We start from the raw sequence: 18937 nt of genomic DNA, 5'->3' as shown, positions 1-18937 counted from the left end.
GCCCACTACATCCTTTGACGAAGGCATTATTACTTAAGTTAGTGGCACCTTTTTGGAGACACTGGGTTATGTCAGGTTGTATGGTCACAGGAGTGGAATTGTGTTTTATCAATGAAGACCTAGCTGTAGCAAGGTCAGCTCTTACAGAATTTCCAGACCTCAATTTCAGAATCCGAAGGCCACTTGCAGAGCTACACCGTCTAATGCCTTTCTCTAGTTACCTGCCAGGGTGACAGACACTACATTCTCCCTACTGTGGCCCCATGTTTTTCCTAGTATGGCTTGAACTCTACTGTTCTCTCCCACCATGGCTGCATAGGGTCAACATGTCATCTGTGATCTTATGGTCGCCGCACCTACTGTGCAAGCAGGACATGTACAAGTATGAGGTCAAAGAACTAATAATCAATGTCAGTCCAGGCAAGTCTTGTAACAATGGAAAAAGAAAGACAAGCCGGAACAAACCACTCACAAACATGAAGCTAAGGCGGTACAAAAAACATTGTATGCGTTACACCTCACTTTTACAAAAGGACAAAACTGAACAAGAAGAATGTCTAATTTACTAAAATTAGGTGAGCTCTAGCTCCCCAATCTAATGAACTCAAAGGGTGCGCTTAATATTTCCACTCTGACCCAAAATAAAATATAATTGCACCAAAAAATATGGGCACATTTACAAAATATTTACATAAGATTTTATTACAGCAATTTGTATTGTTTCCTCCTGATCTTTAAGACTTTTGAATGTGCAGATTGACTTCAGGCATTTTCTTTTTATATGACTCATCTCCAGAGCCTTGTCTTTGCATTCACATCCCTGATAAAATGCTACAAATTTGACGACCTTAGTCTCAGTTGCAAACATGCAAAGGACACCTGCCCTCAAACCGACAAAAAAGTAGTTTTCCATGAATGGAACAATACAAACAAGAAAGCCCAAAAAGACCACTCTCAGTCTCCATGTACCTCTAGAAGATCCCTGCAGCGCTGCACGAAGGCATCCACCTGGGCAAAGATGGTGGTTTGGTCCAGAACCCAGCCCATCGAAGAGTACCTGTCAATGGAAGCACATTACATGGAATGCCAGTCTATATGTTGTAAATTATGATAAACTGTCCTGGCTAAACAAACATACAGTATGATATGATAGGTTTTACTAGATGGACAAAAGACATTCAACAATGTTTTACTCACAAGCTTTGAAAACGATGGATTTTTGGATAAAGAAGGGACAGTGTGTCCTTCAAGTGTAGCAGCGACCCTTTGTGGAACTTCTTCAGATGTTAAAAGGGGACTGGGTCGTTCTTTTTTCAACAGAGAGACCTTTGTAATTCTCTTCAGATGTAGAATGGTGACGCATCATTCCGTAAAAGAGACCACTGTGGCTCTTCTTCAGATTTTGAAGGGAATTACATGGTTCTACAACTGTAGAAGGACTTTGTGTAGTCCTTCTTCAGATGTAGAATGGACGTGTGGGTATACAGATGTAAAAACAGCCTTTGAGGTCCTTCTTCAGGTGTAAAATGACAAATCTTCAATTTTCATTATGATTCAAAAGGGAGGTATAATAATTTAGATGCTGAAGGTCAGCTGCAAAAGGGAACCATGTGATAATTGGGTTTCGAAAGGGGTCCTTAAGGTCTTTTTCAGATGCTGGAGGGATCTTTGAGGTTCTTCTTCAGATGTCAAAAGGACTTTTGCGGCCCTCCTTGAGATGTGGAGGGACATGTGTGAGCTTTCTTCAGCTGTAGAAGGGACTTCAGTGATCTCTTTAAATAAGAAATAGAAGGGACCTTTGTTGTGCTTTGTTTGATGTCAGAGAGACTAATATAGCTGTGATCAGGAGGTCGTACCTTGGGGGCATGAGGAGATTGGCGGCTAGCACTTTAGTTGTCTGCCATGACAAACCCTAGAGTGCTCTGGGACTCTGATAGGCTGAATGTGACTGACCACGGTGTTTGTGACCAGGAAGCGGACCCTGATGAGGAAGATGGAAGGGAGCACGAAGACGCAAATGAAAGAGAGAACGAAGAGATGAACACCTGTGGGACTGGTCTGGCAGCAGAGGAGGCAAGATTGACATCAGGGCTGTTCCAGAAGGTGGAGAGGCAAGAGACAGCACAGCTGCAGGTCCTGGAGATCTCGACCAAGGGAGAGGACGGTGAACAGCATATCCGGGGGAAAGGTGACAGGGACGAGGCCGCAGTGACTCTAAACCAGAGTCACAGCTTCAGTGAGTAACGCAGTGCTGAGCACAAAGCATTGTTTGGTGGGCGGTGGTACAGGAATACCTGGTTGGGCTTTAAACGGGGTCATAGACAGCACTATGAGAGTCCATTAAGGCACCGGTTGAACTGTTGAGCACAGAAAAGTGGGGCGCACTCTGGCTTACTAGATATTCGGGTCACTTGGATGCAAAGTACGAGTGCAACTGCCTGACTAAGTGAAGATTTATCAGTATACGCACGGAAGTGGGCACAGTGTGGTCATGTCCTTGTTTAATGACCGGTGGGTCTCACACTAGAAGTATACACTATAGTGTGGTGTTGGGTCCCTGTGTTATCGTATAGCCTGATTACTGAGGCCTTTTTCTCCTTTTCTATTTTTCCCCAAGGGAGAGTACTGGGGGTTTGCAGAGACAGTCCGCCAGAAGTAGAAGACCCTAACAAAAAAAACAATGATTAAGGAAACCCACCCGACAAATCCTTATAATGCTGTTTGTGCAAAAAGAACAAGTTACTTACCTTCGGTAACGCTTTTTCTGGTGGATACAGTATCTGCCTGTGGATTCCTCACCTTGTGAATATCCCCTGCGCCAGCAACATTTTGAATTTTTTCGTAGCTCTCCACGCCGACGAGGACGACGTCACAATAGCACGGCTCCGCACGCGGCTTCGCTGACGTCACTGGAGCCATAAGTGGACCTCGTCGGCGTGATGAAGTCAGTTCCGCCCTTTATTTCCCGTGCCTTCGAGGCACACGGACGGACCGACAACAATATAAATACAGTATACATAGATTTTCAAACCAACACACGCAGTGTGAAGTCAATGCAGGAAAGCAAAAGAAATAACACACTTCCTTAGAAAGTAACAGATAAATTTGTCACATTATCACTACTGTAGGTATTCAAGGGTGGACAACGGGGAGGCGGGTGGGTCAGTGAGGAATCCACAGGCAGATACTGTATCCACCAGAAAAAGCGTTACCGAAGGTAAGTAACTTGTTCTTCTGATGGATACATCTGACAGAGGATTCCTCACCTTGTGAATAGATTCCCACAGCAGTCCCCATTCCCGGATGAGGGTGTCCACCCTTCTATAACAAAAAGTCCTGAAGGACGAAACGTGCAAAGTGTCCGTCCCTCCTCACCTCTGTATCTAAACAGTAATTCTTCGAGAAAGTGTGGAGGGAGGCCCAAGTTGCCGCTCTACAAATGTCCTCCACAGGAACACCTCTAGATAAAGCAGATGTAGAAGACTTTGCCCTGGTAGAATGAGCTCTTATACCCTCTGGAGGTTCCTTACCGGCCAAAGAGTAACAGATCTTGATGCACAAGATAATCCATCTGGAAAGGGTGCGCTTGTGCACCGCTCTGTCTTTCCTGCATCCAATGAAGCCCACGAAGAGCTGGTCATCCATTCGAAAGTCTTTAGTTCTATCGAGGTAAAAACTCACCGCCCTCTTAGGGTCCAAGCGGTGAAGCAGCTCCTCCTCCTTGAAAGGGTGAGGGGGAGGATAGAAGGTAGGAAGGGTAATGGACTGCCCCAGATGGAAAGGAGTTACCACCTTAGGCAGAAAAGCAGCCCTGATCCTGAGTACCATTCTTTCAGCATGAATGGTCAAGAACGGGGGTTTCGAACTCAGAGCTTGAAGCTCACTTACCCTCCTTGCCGAGGTAATGGCAATGAGAAAAACTGTTTTAAAAGACAATAGCCTTAAGGGACACTTGTGCAAGGGTTCAAAGGGAGAACCCATCAAGTAAGTTATGACAAGATTTAAGTCCCATTGAGGCACAATAAATGGAGTGGGCAGAAATTTGATGGTAAGGCCCTTAATGAACCGTAACACAATAGGTGATTTAAACAAGGACGGCTGATCCGGCAAGCAAAGGAATGCCGACAAAGCCGATAAATAACCCTTCACAGTAGCTACAGCAAAACCTTGCTGAGCTAGAGAGAGAGAGCAAACTGAAGGATGTTGGATAAACGAGCCCTCAAAGGGTCAATAGACTACTCCCCACACCAATGGACAAATTTGGACCACCTATAGGAATAGATAGACTTGGTGGAGTGACGCCTGGCAGACAAAATCACGTGCACCACGTCAGGCGGGAGAGAAAAAGAATTCAGGTTGCCCCGTTCAATCTCCAGGCATGAAGGTGTAAGCTCTGGAGGTGGGGGTGTAGAACCTGCCCCTGCGACTGCGAGAGGAGGTCTGCCCTGAGAGGGAGACGGAATGGAGGGCACGAGGAGAGGTGGAGAAGATCTGTATACCACACACTTCTTGGCCAATCCGGGGCGATCAATATAACTTGGGCCCGGTCTTGGCGAATCTTCCTCAGAACCCGAGGAATCAAGGGTATGGGAGGAAACGCATAAAGGAGATGCAAGTCCCATCTCAACTAAAACGTGTCCCCCAAAGCTCCCTGCATCGGATACTGGAGACTGCAGAATGACGGGCAGTGAGTGTTCTCGTGAGTGGCAAACAGGTCCACCCGAGGAGTTCCCCACGTCCGAAAAACATGACGAACCACCTCCGGATGGAGCCTCCACTCGTGGTCGGCAGAGAACTGCCGACTGAGACTGTCCGCACGCACGTTCAGAACTCCGGCCAGATGATTTGCCATCAGACAAATCTGATGCCAGGACCAGAGACGCAGAGCCTCTCTGCAGAGACAATGCGACCCCACTCCTCCCTGCTTGTTGACATACCACATCGCGGTAGTGTTGTCCGTCAGGACTTGAACCGACTGACCACAAAGGGAAGGGAGGAAGGCCTCGAGTGCCAAACGTATCGCCCGCAACTCCAAAAGGTTGATGTGAAGCAACCTTTCCTCTGGAGACCAAAGACCCTTGATCTCCAGATCCCCAGATGCGCACCCCACCCTAAAGTGGATGCATCCGTTATCACTGTGGCCACTGATGGAGGTAGATGGAAGGGCTTTCCTTGAGACAGATTGCCCTCCACGCTCCACCAAGACAGATCCACTGCAGCTTCTCTGGAGATCCTCACAGACTCCCTGAGATCTCCGTTGTGCTGATACCACTGCCTGGAGCGCCCTCATGTGCCAGCGTGCATGGTTGACCAACAGAATGCAGGAAGCAAACAGACCGAGCAGATGACGGACCGTCAGGACTGGAACGACCGCTCCATTGTAAAACAAGGGAATCATTTCCTGTATAGCGATAATCCTTTGTGGAGGTGGGAATGCTCGACACACAGTAGTGTCCAGTACCGCCCCTGTGAACAGGTTGCACTGAGAGGGCACCAGGTGAGATTTGGGCACGTTTATCGAGAAACCCAATTTGTACAACGGCTGAGTTGTAACCTGCAGATGATGAAGCACCTTCTCTGGCGACTCCGCTTTGATCAGCCAGTCGTCCAGATAGGGGAAAACTGGAATCCCCCGACCTTCTGAGATGGGCTGTCACCACTGCCGTCACCTTGGTGAAGACTCGAGGTGCAGTAGTAAGACCAAACAGGAGAACTGCAAACTGATAATGTTGCGATCCCACCGTAAAACGGAGATACTTCCTGTGCGACTCCAGGATCGGAATATGAAAATATGCATCTTGCAAGTCGATCAACACCATCCAGTCCTCCTGTTGCAGCGCTTGAAGAACCTGCGCAAGGGTGAGCATCTTGAACTTCTCCTGCTTCTGAAAAAGGTTCAAAATCCTGAGATCCGGGATTGGACGTAGCCTGCCATCCTTCTTGGGTATCAGGAAATACCAGGAGTAGCATCCTTGACCCCTTTCCCGCTCTGGAACCACCTCTTTCGCACCTTTTTTCAGTAATGTTAAGACTTCCTCCTGCAGGAGAAGAAGGTGGTCCTCCGAGCAAGCACCTTGGCAAGGAGGGTAATTTGGAGGGAATTCCCGAAAGGAAAGAGCATACCCATTTTCCACAAGATTTAGAACCCAAAGGTCTGTAGTGACCGATTCCCAATCTTGCAGAAAATGGGTAAGCCGAACCCCCACAGGACCAACATGATTCAGAATGGTGGATCTAGGGCTGCTTTGCAGTGGTAGGAGGGAGGGAGGTAGAGGAGGAGGAGGAGGAGGAGGAGGAGGAGGGCTGACGCCCTCGTGGACGACCTCTGTTCCTGCCCCTGTAGGTCTTATACAGGGTATTTTGCTACTGCTGCTGCTGCTGAGGCTGCCTGTAGGTCTGAAAGAACGACCTCCCAAAACCTCTGTACCTTCTGAAAGAGGAACCTCTAGGCTGCGCCTGCAGGCCCAGAGACTTAGCTGTGGCTTTGCTGTCCTTGAACTTTTCCAAGGCTGCATCTGCTTTCTTTCCAAATAGTCCAGAACCATCAAAGGGTAGATCTAGAAGTGTTGTCTGCACATCTGGAGAGAACTCCGACGACTTAAGCCAAGCACTTCTTCCTGTGGCAACCGAAGAGCCCATGATCCTGGCAGCTGATTCAGCAGTGTCCAAACCACTCTGAATAACCTGTCGTGCAGCTGCTTGAGTGTCCGACAAGACCTCATTAAAATTCTGCCTGTCTTCCTCAGACAATTTAGGAGCCAGCTGTTTTGCAGAATCCATCAGGGCGTGAATGTAATGGCCCAAAAGGCAGGTGGCATTTGTGGACTTCAAGGCCATACTTGCCGAGGAGAACACCTTCTTGGCCGACTGGTCAAGCTTTTTAGACTCTCTCACTAGGAACTTGAGGAAAAGCTCCAGAAGACTTCTTCGAACAGGCAGCTTGAACCACCAGACTCTCAGGAGAAGGATGGGATGTTAGGAAGTCCGGATCTCCTGGAGCCGCCCTGTACCTCCTAGCAACAGATTTAGACACTGCTGGAGCCGAAAAGGGCTTACGCCAAACCTCAATAACTGGCTCAATGATGGCATCATTAAAAGGAAGCAAAGGTTCTATCACAGTGGGGGGAATGAAGAACCTCTGTCAAGATGTTGGACTTAAATTCAGCCGTTGGGAGCTGCAAGTCTAAGAGCTCCGCTGCCTTCCTTATGACTGTGTGGTAAGGAACCACATCCTTAGAGGGAGCATCTGAAGGAGGAGAAAGCTCCCATTCTGGGGACATATCAAGGCCACTTGCCTCCTTTAATTCTTCAAATAAGTCATCTGACTCTTGAAGTTCACCCTCTTCCATTTCTTCTGCCTGATACCTCTGCTCTTCCAAAATCCTCTGCGCCTCCCGCCTGGATCTTATCCTTGGAACCGGCGGCGGCGGCGCCACACACGACTCCGACGGAGCCAGAGCCGGCATTGAACACGGATCCGGAGGCACAGCCTGTGCCGAACGAGGTCGAGCTGGAGCCGGAGATGAAGGGAACGGCGTCGACGTCTTCGGCGCCGGGAAATGCCAGGACGGCGCCGCTGGAAGGAAAGGCATAAAGGGAGCCTGAGCATAGGCCTGAGGAACCCCCAAATTAAAGGCCAATGGACCCGAAGGTGCTCCAGAGGGGTACAATGCTCTTGAAAAGACACCATACATGGCATTCAAGTAATGCGATGGGTCTTGACACGGGCCAGGGAAAGGCAGGTAAGGGCTCGATAAAGGCTCGGGCTGAGTCATTACCAGACTCGGGCCAATCGGCGCCGACGGTGGAGCCAATGGAGTCGAAGACTCATCAGGTAACGGAGCCTCTTCCACCAGAGCCGGAGAATGAGTCGGCGTCGGAGATGGAGCCGGACCTGGAGAACGCTCCGGAGAAGCTGCAGGCGAGGCCGGACAAACAGGTGAAGCCGGATTCGAAGGAGAAGGTGAAACATAGTCCTTACGACGCCGAGGAACTGGAGAAGTCGATTTCGGAGCCGTCTCCTTATCTGAACGGCACCGAGAGCCATGCCTCTTCTTCTTCTTATGCTTCTTTGATCTTGAAGCATGACCCGACGTCGACTTCGATCCCGACCTCGACCTGGACCTCGATCGCCTTCGACCTCTCTTCTCCTTCCTCATCTTAGCTATGAACAGCTTGGCCTCTCTCTCCTTTAAAGCCTTCGGGTTCATCTTACGGCAGCAAGAGCACCCCTCAACGTCGTTATCCGAACACAGGCACCAGACACAATCTTCGTGCGGATCCGTGATGGACATATGTCCTCCACACTCATTACAGGGCTTGAACCCTGACTTCCTCGATGACATCTTCAGGAAAGAAGCAAGTGAGGACCAGAAACAATTCAGGAAAACAAAGTAACCAGACAAGCTACGGAGAGTCCCAGAAAACCGTTAGCGTCGACGGCGCAGAAAAAAGAAAACTGACGTCATCACGCCAACGAGGTCCTCTTATGGCTCCAGTGACGTCAGCGGAGCCGTGCTATTGTGACGTCGTCCTCGTCGGTGTGGAGAGCTACGAAAAAATTCCGAATGTTGCTGGCGCAGGGGATATTCACAAGGTGAGGAATCCACTGGCAGATGTATCCATCAGAAACCTTCATACTTCTCAATAAAATCCTTTATACTTACCTAACCTGGTCCGGGTCATAATTCACAACCTGTTTCAGTGGCCTTTCTTCATTTGTCTGAGGTATGTCTCTGGTTATTCTTCACACGTAGAAAAGACACGAGCAGTTTTGAAAGCTAATGCTCTATTTTGTACTTCTTCTGTTGATTAAATAAAGTGTATCACAGGCTCCACAAACTGCTTTGTACTAGTTACCCCAGATACTGAAATTTCAAGGACTCAATAAATTACACAATATGAATGAAAGCCCCCTAAATTAAATTTGGTATGAATTCAATGTGAATTCAAGCCCCTAATGTCTTGAAAAGATCCCCCTGAGAGTGGCCCGCTTCCTCAAGCAATTGAGGAAAGAGTTAAATACTGTGCCCTTTGTAATCAGGCTCTGCAGTCAGGACTTGAATCCATGTACTATGTAAAGAACTCCTGTTTGTCAGTGCTATATCAAATTCTTTCCAGTTTCAGGACATCATTCCAGGTAGCTGAAAAGAGGTTCTCAACATATTGAATCTATGAAAGAATCTTTGTACTGGCATATAAAGATTTTTCTCTTGTTCTAATACAGAAACAAACAACCTTTCCATCTACAGAATGTACAAATCCAATTACGTAGCATTCCAAATAACAAGCATCACATATATGTGGAGGTTCCTTTTCATACACAGTTACCACTCTACATATTAAATAAAGATGACAAAATGCACATACCCACAGTTATAGTACTAAAACATTGGCAATTTCTCAAGTTGTAAAATGTAGACTTGTGTTCCCAGTATTTCATTTTCCTACATTTGCTCCGTTTACTGATCAAAATCACATCTGCTGAAAAATAGTAGCTGTCATATATTCCACGTCAATTGTATTGTACTGTAATTACATTTATATAGCGTTTACTACCCCTGACGAGGCGTTGAAGCGCTTTTTCGGCAAGTAGAACGCTACTACGGAACCCATAAAGGATTAGTGTTGAATTAGTATGGTGAAATATGAAAATAATTTGTGTGGTGGATGGGTTAGTCAGTTATTTGGATTCAGAAGGATAGCGGAGGGATAGAAGAGGGAAAAAGGTTTGCATTTATATAGCGCTTGTTACCCCTGATGGGGTGTTGAGGTGCTTTTTTGGCAAGTAGCACGCTACTCCGGAACCCATAAAGGATTAGTGTTGAATTAGTATAGTGAAATATGAAAGTAATTTGAGTGGTGGATACGTTAGTCAATTATTTGGATTCAGAAGGATAGCGGAGGGATAGAAGAGGGAAAAAGGTTTGCATTTATATAGCGCTTGTTACCCCTGATGGGGCGTTGAAGTGCTTTTTTGGCGAGTAGTACGCTACTCCGGAACCAATAAAGGATTAGTGGTGAATTAGTATAGTGAAATATGAAATTTGAGAAGTAGACATGTTAGTCTGTTATTTTGATTGAAAAGGATAGTGGATGGATAGAATAGTGGTGGTTTTAGACTTTTTCCCTTTGTTTTGGTGGTCACTGCAGCAGGAGGGGGCTTGGGATGAGTAAAAATGTATGTGGAGGGGAAGAGTCAGAGGGAAGACTTTAGAAAGGCTTGTTTTGGGGGATCGGTATAGTAAAAAAGGTATCAGATGATGCAAGGAGGGGTAGAGTAGGGGAGAGTCTAGAAAGGGTTATTTTGGGTATCCTAGTAGTGGTATTGGATTTGGGGCGAGTGAGAGAGTGGATGTAGATGATATATTGATAGAGGTATAGGGTGAGAAATAGGGTAGTCCACTGTATGCTTTTTAGGAGAAAAGTATTTAATATATAGATCCAAGTACATGGAAGGTATATAGATTCATAAAGGAAGTAAGTATATGTAGATTGAAGATGCATTAGATAAACTCTGGATTTCAAGTGTTGTACTTAAACATTTATTATTATTATTATTATTTTTAAACATAATTATTCTACATGCTTATACAAAGCAATATACATATATAGGTATATATAATACAAAAAAATGCTTATATACAGAGTGATTTGCTGTATATTTCTGTTTGCATATGGTGCTTATGTGGGGAAGAGCCAATTCTTGAGTAGTTTTCTGAAGATAAGGTGGTTGTCCATGGATCTTATGTTGGGGGGTAAAGATTTCCATAGTTTGGCTGTTTGAACAGAGAAGCATGTGCCAACCATTGTTTTTTTCTTGTATCTTGGGATTTTGAGGCGAGATGCCACTCTAGAGCGGAGGTTCTTTTGTTGAATGTGTTTGGTGATCTTATTCCTGATGAAGAGCAGTCCCATTCCACGTATCGCTTTGTGGGTGATACAAAGCAGCTTGAACGTGTATCTTCTGGCAACCAGTAACCAATGCAGGGCCAACAAGGCAGGGGAGATATGGTCTTGCGGTTTGATATGCAAGAGTAGTCTGGCAGCCGAGTTCTGAATCCATAGTAGTCTTTTCATGGTCATTAAAGATGATCCGTGGTAGAAGCTATTGGCGTAATCAAGTTGGACAAAACAAGGAAGATGGTAACTTGGACCTTGTGGGGGAATCCCAAATGGGGGAAGATTCGTAGCAGAGTTTTTAAAGTAACAAAGCTTAATCTTGCTAGTTTGTCCACTTGGACATTCATCAATAGCTTGGATTCTATGGTCATTCCGAGGTTTTTTACTTCCTTTGAAACTTTAGGCGGTGAGCCCAGTTCATCAGGCCAGGCGGTAAGGAGGTCATAATTTTTCCAATCGCCACGAATGAGTATTACCGTTTTGGAAGCATTCAATTTGAGATGGCTCCAAGTTATCCATTGATCCACAACTCTCAGACAACTGAAAATTGGTGCGTTTCCAATGTCTTTGGGGCAATTCAGTTGAAGGAGTATTTGCGTGTCATCTGCATAGTTATAGCACGTGAGGTGAAATTAATTGATCAGTACAGTAATGACTTAATGTAGATGAAAAGCATGGGCGAGATGATGGAGCATTGAGGGACCCCTGCTTTTGTGGAGGACGGTTTGGACGAGAAAGGTGGGGTATGGATGACATTATTTCTGTTTTAAAGGTAGGACGCAATCCAGTCTAGAGCGGTCCCCTCTCTGCTGGCTTCGTAGAGTCTTTGTATCAGTGTAATGGGCAGCAGAGAGGTCCAAGAGAAGTAGCGAAGCAACCCTGTTGCGGTCAACTGTGTTCTTCAGGTCATCCCAGATGGCAAGGAGGGCAGATTGTATGCCCCTTCCTGGATAGAATCTGTTTGGAAGTCTGAAAGTATGGCATTCTCCTCCATGAATTGTGACATCTGGGCGAATGCTGCTCTTTCTATCAGTTTGCCCAGGAAAGGTCAATTTGTAATAGGTCTGTAGTTGCCAGGGTCCAGCAGGTCCAAGTTTGTTTTCTTCAGTAAAGGGCATATGTATGACATTTTGAATTCTTCTGGAAATATTCCAGTAGTTAAGAAATCGTTGATGATTCTTCTTACTGGATTGACAGCAGAGGTTGTTAGAAGAATGGACTGTAAAGTTTGCGGTGGACACGGGTCAGAAGGGCTGCTGGCAGGCCTGCTTGCTTTGACCAGGTCCATAAATTAGTTGTGTGAAATGTGTTGGAAGGAACAGAAAGGCTGGGTTAGAGTATTCTTGGATTGGTGCTTTGTAAAAGGGTTAGTGCTGCCGCTTTGTTTCTGGTTTAAGTACGAGTCCAACATGTCTACGTTGTCCGTGTAATGATTTGCCAGTTTGTCTGTGAAATCCTGAGTAACAGGATGAGTTCCTTCTAGGCAATTTGGTGCACCAAATTCATTGACTATTTTATAGAATTCTTTATTTGCACATTTAGCATTTTGAATTCTGTCTGAATGGTACATTTTTTTTGCTTTTTTGATAGCTGACTTGTATAACCTGTTAATTTTCTGTAGGTGAAATTTGTCGTGTTTGGCGTTTGTTTTGAGCCAGGCACGTAGCAGCTTTCTAATTTGTTGTTTTATGTCTTTTGTCTCTGTATTTCTCCAAGATGCTGGTTTTCTTTTGTTCTGTTGTGTGGTTTTGAGTGGTATCAGGATATCAAAAGCTTCCTGTAGCCACTCATATAGTGTTGGAACAGAATTGATTGTTTCTAGATCTGTACTGGACGGTAGTTGTGTTTCTAAGTGTTCCAAATTGAGTTTGTTCCACGGTCGACAGTTGGATGCATGCAAGGGGGTTTTAGGTGAGTTGCTTAGTGTTATGTTGGAAAGCAAGCAAATGGTGGTCTGACCATGTGCCTTGAGTTATAGTTTGAAAGGTTACTAGTTCGGTATTAGCAAAAATGACATCTAGGATGTGTCCAGTGATGTGTGTCGGTTTGTGGACATGCTGATGCAGGTTCAGTGCGTCTAGGTCAGTGATTATTGTTTTTGGATGGGGTATAATGGGTTTGTCAAACCAAATGCTGAGGTCACCCAGAACGCATAGGATGGAGTGCACTGTTATCAGGATGGAAACTGTGCCTAGAAGTGTGTCTGGGAATGTAGCCTTGCTAGGTGGAGGTCTGTAAAGGAGCAGGAAGTTACAGGAGGAAGACTGTGTAGGATTGCATCTGGTGGGAAGAGCCTCACAATTCTTTATGGAGATGTCGTCAAGTTTAGTGATATGTAATATTTGCCTGGGCAGGAGGCGTGGCTTGGAAGCCGAAGATGGCGGACGCGTGAGCCGAGAGCTCCGTGCCGGCCGGCCAATTTATCCTGTTTTATCAGCGACCGCTGGGATCCGGGAGAGCATTGGTGAGGGCCTGACCCACCGGAGGTGCCCCGGCGTGTAATCTGACCTGCCTGGAGCCTGGGGGGACAGGAGAGTAGAGGCTTGGAGGCGTGTGTGCCGGTGGAGCCAAGGCAAGATGACGGCTTGGGGCCTGGAGGCGTCTGGAGCGAGGTGATGGGCCCAGGCTGGGTAGCGAGGGCAGAGTGACCCGCTGTCGAGGGTCCGGAAGCACACACTACAGAGCGGAGGCGACCTCGAGGCACAGGACGCCGTAGGGGAAAGACGTCGCGAAGAAGCTGTGCCAGGGCTGAAGCCATAAGAGCACCTATTCCGACTGGGGAGGCACGTGAGGAGACCTGCAAGGGCATCTGGAGGATGAAAGATGGCGGGACAGACTGCGACCAAGGACGCCGCGCTGAAGAACCCCGGGAAGGTGCTGTGCCAGAGCCTGAGGAGTGCTTGCCCTGGCTGGGGGAGATATATAAGGAGGTTGGCGAAGACGTCAGGAGGTCGGAAGGCAGCAGGACTGACCGCAACCCTGGCAAGATGGAAGCGACCCCGAACTGAGGCAGAGGACAGCGGCATCTGAGGGTCTCAAGGGAGCAGGAGGCTGGGCGAGTTGAGGTGCAAAACAGATGCGGCCTGCGAGACGAAAGGAGGGCCCGGGTGACGGCGATGGCCACAGAACAAGTTGGGGTCCAGCACTGCCTGTGGTGCGGCCCCGGGGCCGAGTGGTGACAAGGGCTGGGCTTGCCAAGCCCGATACAGGTACGGAGCAATGCGCCAAGGGGTGCCTGGGCTAAGACCAATAAGTGCCATGGCAGGGATGCCAGGAGGGAAAGAGGTGGTGCGTTCACCCTCACTGACCCTACCGAGGGGAAAGTTTGTCTATTGAGGGCCGAATGTAAGCGCTGCACATAAACGACACTGGGGAAGTGCGCGATAGGGTAAGGTCGATGGGCTTCCACACCACTACATGGGAGAGATCTCGGCTCCCTGGAGAGGACGGCCCCAGAGACACAGGCCACGTGTCGCGCATCGAGGTGAGAGTGTAGGCTGCAGTGAGGGACGCTGCAATAACGGTCTGGAGAGGCGCTGAGCCAATCTGAGGCCCTGAAAATCAGTTGCCGAACGCTCAGGGAGGCGCAGACCAGACCTTTGGACGGACTCCAAACCCCCCTTGGGATAGGGAAGCCTAGAGGGAAGCAGACGGTGCCTACACTGGAGCAAGGGGAAACCGCTCCAGAACAAGCGCAGAAAGAGTCGGGTTTTGAACTCCCAGGAAACCCTGTCCAACAGCAGCTGTCCCAAATATTGGAAGCTATTGCCGACACCAAGTCAACGCTACATCAGGACATAAGCACTGTGGCAGTGGGCCTCAGCCTGCTGATAGCTGGACATGCCAAACTGTTTAACAGGGTGAAACAGACCGAATCCTCCGTGGCGGATATTACATTGGTGCAACAGGCTTTGACAAAGCAAGTGGGGGTACTATCCAGCAGAGTCTGCATGTTGTAGCGGATGGCTGAAGATGCTGAAGGGCGGAATCGAAGGAATAACGTGAGGGTCCTGGGATTGCTGGATGTAGTGGAGGGAAATGATATGATTAAATACCTGGAGGGCTGGCTCCGTGAGGTGGTGGCGCCGGAAGGCCTATCACAGTTTTACACATTGGAAAGAGCGCACCGCGTGCCTGGCAGGCCGCCGGCCCCGGGAAGGCCCCCGCGCCCAGTGGTGGCCAGACCTCTCCATTTCAAAGATAGAGACACTGTATTGCAAAGGGCACGCATTGAGGGGTCTTATGTGGTTGAAAACAGTAAAGTCTTACTCTTCCCTGATTACATCCTTGAGGTCCAGAGACGTTGCACCTCCTTTATTGAAGTCAAGAAGGCCCTGCGGGAAGAAGGGATCCAGTAATCACTGATGTTCCCGGCCCGGCTGCGAATATTGTTGGATGGAAAGACACACTTTAGTGAAGATCCCAAAACAGCATGGGACTGGATTGAGGCCAATAAAACCGAGGGACTACCTGCAGCACAGAAGACGACAGCACCACCTAAGGAATGAGCAATGGGAAGCACCTCAGGAGGCAGCAGAGGCGAGGAGCCCCAAAGAAGCCAAGCTCTTCACAGATGGAGAAAGAAAGGGCTGAGGCACTGCAGGCTGTAGTGGCCATGATGCAGGGCAGGAGATCGTCGTCGGAGAGTGGCTCCGGATCGAGGAAAGGGACTGATGGATCAGACTCGTCACGCAGCAGTAGTGTTAAGCTACCGGTAGTAACCCCGAACACACCTGATGAGATTATATATTCTGCGACCTGACATTTTCTTTCCCCTTTTTGATTTTCTCCTCTCTCTGTTTCCCCTTACTCCCTTTCTCTAGCTCAAGGCTTCAAGGAGGGGAAGGGGGTGCGCCGGGTGGGCCCCTGGGTGCCTTGCGGATCGGCCAACTAAGGCCGACGCGTCAGGTGTAAACCTTGGTGCCTTTGGTTGGTCACTTGTTGTGATTGCCGCGCTCCTTTCAGGTCCTTACGCTAGCTGCATTGGACCTTTACTAGTTGATGCAATCCGACCTGCTGTTTGTGTGGATGACCGTTGCTAGACCATCCTGGAATCGAGGAGTTGTCCTACATGGTATTTTTTGTTAATCTTTCGTTTTGTGAGTGCAGAGGGAGACGGTTGGGTATGAGCGGGAGAGCTGCCAGCCGGGGGTACAGCAGAAGTCGACGAAGGGGGTGGGGGACCAAGGCACCTACACACAACATGTTTAAGTTTCTCACATGGAATGTAAGGGGGATGGGGTCCATGGCCAAGAGATATAAGGTGTACGCATATCTAAAGAGGAGAGACGTGCATGTGGCCCTCTTACAGGAGACCCATTTGATTGGCAGTGAAGTGGAAAAGCTGCGTAGGAGGTGGAGATGTCGGATCTACGCAACTACCTACTCTGCATACGCTAGAGGGGTATTGGTATGGGTGTGGCCTGAGTTCCCCTTTGAACACATCCGCACTAAGGTCAATAGTGAGGGTAGGTACGTCCTGGTAGTCGGGAAACTGGCTGGGAAGGAGGTGATGTTGCGGAGTGTGTATGCACTGAATGCAGATCAGGTGATGTTTCTTAATGCCCTCTCAGTCCTGATGGTTGACTAAGCAGGAGGGTATTCTGTCATCGGGGTGACTTTAATTGTTGGCAAATACCACAGCAGACTGCTCACACCCACCTCTCCCGGGAGCGCAGACCCACCGGGTGGCAGCAGGGTTCCAGGGCTGGATAAACCATTGGGGCTTGGAAGATGTCGGGAGGGTGCAACACGCGACCAACAGGGAATACTCGTACTTCTCCCCGATACACCAGGTACACACCAGTTTAGACACTTTTCTGTGCACGTCAGCGTTTAGCGTCTCCGTTACACAAACAGAGTACCTGGGTAGGACCCTTTCAGAACACAGCCCCCTACTAATGACACACCAACCCCTAGGGAAGCGGCCCCCGATTTCACTGTGGAGATTGAACCCTCTTTCGTTAGAGGATGCACCTTTCCACGACTCTTTGAGGGCTCTCATAGAAGCGTACTTCCCGATCAATGCCAACTCACCGTCCTTGGTGTTAGTGGAATGGGAGGCATTTAAGGTGGTGGTGAGGGGTCACTGCCTGGGGCAGTCGTTTGGACACAGTGTGAAATTAGGCAAGAGCTTTTGGACTTGAAGTCCAAGATCAGACAGTTCGGTAATATCAAGGCGACAGCAGGAGGCACACGCGAGCTATAATGATCCACTGTAGAGGCTGAGGTTCTACAGCAATAGGGAATACCTAGACAGGGTGCAGAGGGAGGAATGGAAGGCCGGTCGCCTGCTGGCGTGGCTGATGAAGCCAGAGAGTAAAGAGTCACGGATCACGCAGGCCCAGACGGACACCAGTGAATTGGTTTACGATCTTGACGCCATTATTACCCTGTTATAGTTGTATATTACTGGCCTGGAGTCGGTCCCTCGCTCCAGTATCTGGGACTTTCGGGACACACTGCCATTACAAATGCTGGATGAGGAGGTGCAGGACGACCCTGGCGGGCCCAGTGACCCTACGTGAAGTCAGAGTGGCCATTGCGGACAAGGCGACGGGGAAGACACCGGGCCAGATGTACTCTTGGGTGAATTTTTGCAAAATATGTGGACCAATTGGCACAGCGATTAGTAAACCTGTAAGCGGAGTCACTGCGCATTGGGGGCCTCCCTAAGTCCACTCAGAGCGCGTTGGAAATACCCCTCCCTAAGACCAAAGAGACCGGCACCCCAGTTACAGAGTACAGACCGCTCTCCATGCTCAACCTCGATTTCAAGATTCTTAGCAAAATACTGGCGCTCAGATTGCTCCCGCACATGCACACCATCATACACTCCGACCAAAACGGTTTCATCCCTTCCCATAATACATCTTCTCATCTGCGCCGGCTGTACTCTGTCCTGTTCCACGACGTGACGAAATCCAGGCCTTCGGCAGCTGTACTTTCGGTCAATCAGGAGAAGGCTTTCAACACAGTTGGCTGGGACTACCTTTTTGAGACAGTAACGCGGCTGGGCCTTGGGGAGGGTTGGGCGAAATGAGTACAACTGCTTTATGCATCGCCCACAGCGAGGGTCAGGATGGGGAAGTCTGTATCCTCCCAGTACCCTATATTGCAGGGAACTCATCAGGGTTGACCTCTCTCGCCCTCATTGCTTGCCCTAGCGATTGAACCCCTTGCAGAACTGATTTGGAGGGGCGGAGAGGGGAAAGGCTTTAGACTAGATGGTCAGACGCATATAATTACCCTGTATGCCGACGACCTGCTGGTTTATTTGGGGGGGGAGACATATTGGGCACCTCAGCTACCCTTGCTCTCTTAGAGCGGTTTGAGGCACTGTCAGGCCTGCGGGTCAACAAGAAGAACAATTGTTACTTACCTGTAAACAGGTGGTTCTCCAGTATTGGTGTCTTTCATAGATTCACATGCTTGAATATTCCCCGTCGTCGGAGTGGGAGTCCCACGGTAAATAATATAGCAATATATACAGTGATAATATATATATATATACATACTTATACATACGTAATTATATAAAACAGAGATATAAGCATGTAATAACCTAAAGAATGTCCCTATATGAAATTTCCATAGAGAAACATGGAAAGAGAAAAAAGACATTCGCAGTCTATCTCTGTCATTATGTTAGTCCAAACTACGGCCAATCAGGCGCCAGCTCCTCTCCAGAACCTTCTCCTCAGAGCTCCTCACCTCAGATTTTCGTAGCACCAAAGTGACTCTTAGAGTGTATGAGGAGAAGAGAGCCTCTGAAGGGAGGAGGGAGGGTCGCATGTGAATCTATGAAAGACACCAATACTGGAGAACCACCTGTTTACAGGTAAGTAACAATTGTTCTTCTCCAGTATTGGGGTGTCTTTCATAGATTCACATGCTTGAATATAGAATAGCTAGCAGTAACAATCATCATTGTTTCCATGATCACACAGCTTCAAAATTGTAATGACAATCAGTCTTCTTATGCATATGACAGTACTGAATAACTGTAACAGTATAAATGCATCATTTTGTCAAT

At 48.2% G+C, this 18937-nt stretch overlaps 1 protein-coding gene across 1 annotated transcript in view; it reads right to left on the bottom strand.

The window, feature by feature from the left end:
• DNAH2 (dynein axonemal heavy chain 2) overlaps positions 1-18937 on the bottom strand; it is a 2945517-nt gene that overhangs the window by 2668018 nt on the left and 258562 nt on the right. Inside the window, exon 10 of the mRNA XM_085638712.1 lies at positions 970-1057. Coding sequence (XP_085494838.1) covers positions 970-1057 — 88 coding nt within the window. The remainder of the gene's footprint in view (positions 1-969; positions 1058-18937) is intronic.

This window comes from Triturus cristatus, chromosome 12 (assembly GCF_964204655.1).
Source record: "Triturus cristatus chromosome 12, aTriCri1.1, whole genome shotgun sequence".
Classification (NCBI taxonomy): domain Eukaryota; kingdom Metazoa; phylum Chordata; class Amphibia; order Caudata; family Salamandridae; genus Triturus; species Triturus cristatus.
The sequence above is the reverse complement of the archived record's forward strand: the minus strand, read 5'-3'. Positions and strand labels throughout refer to the sequence as shown.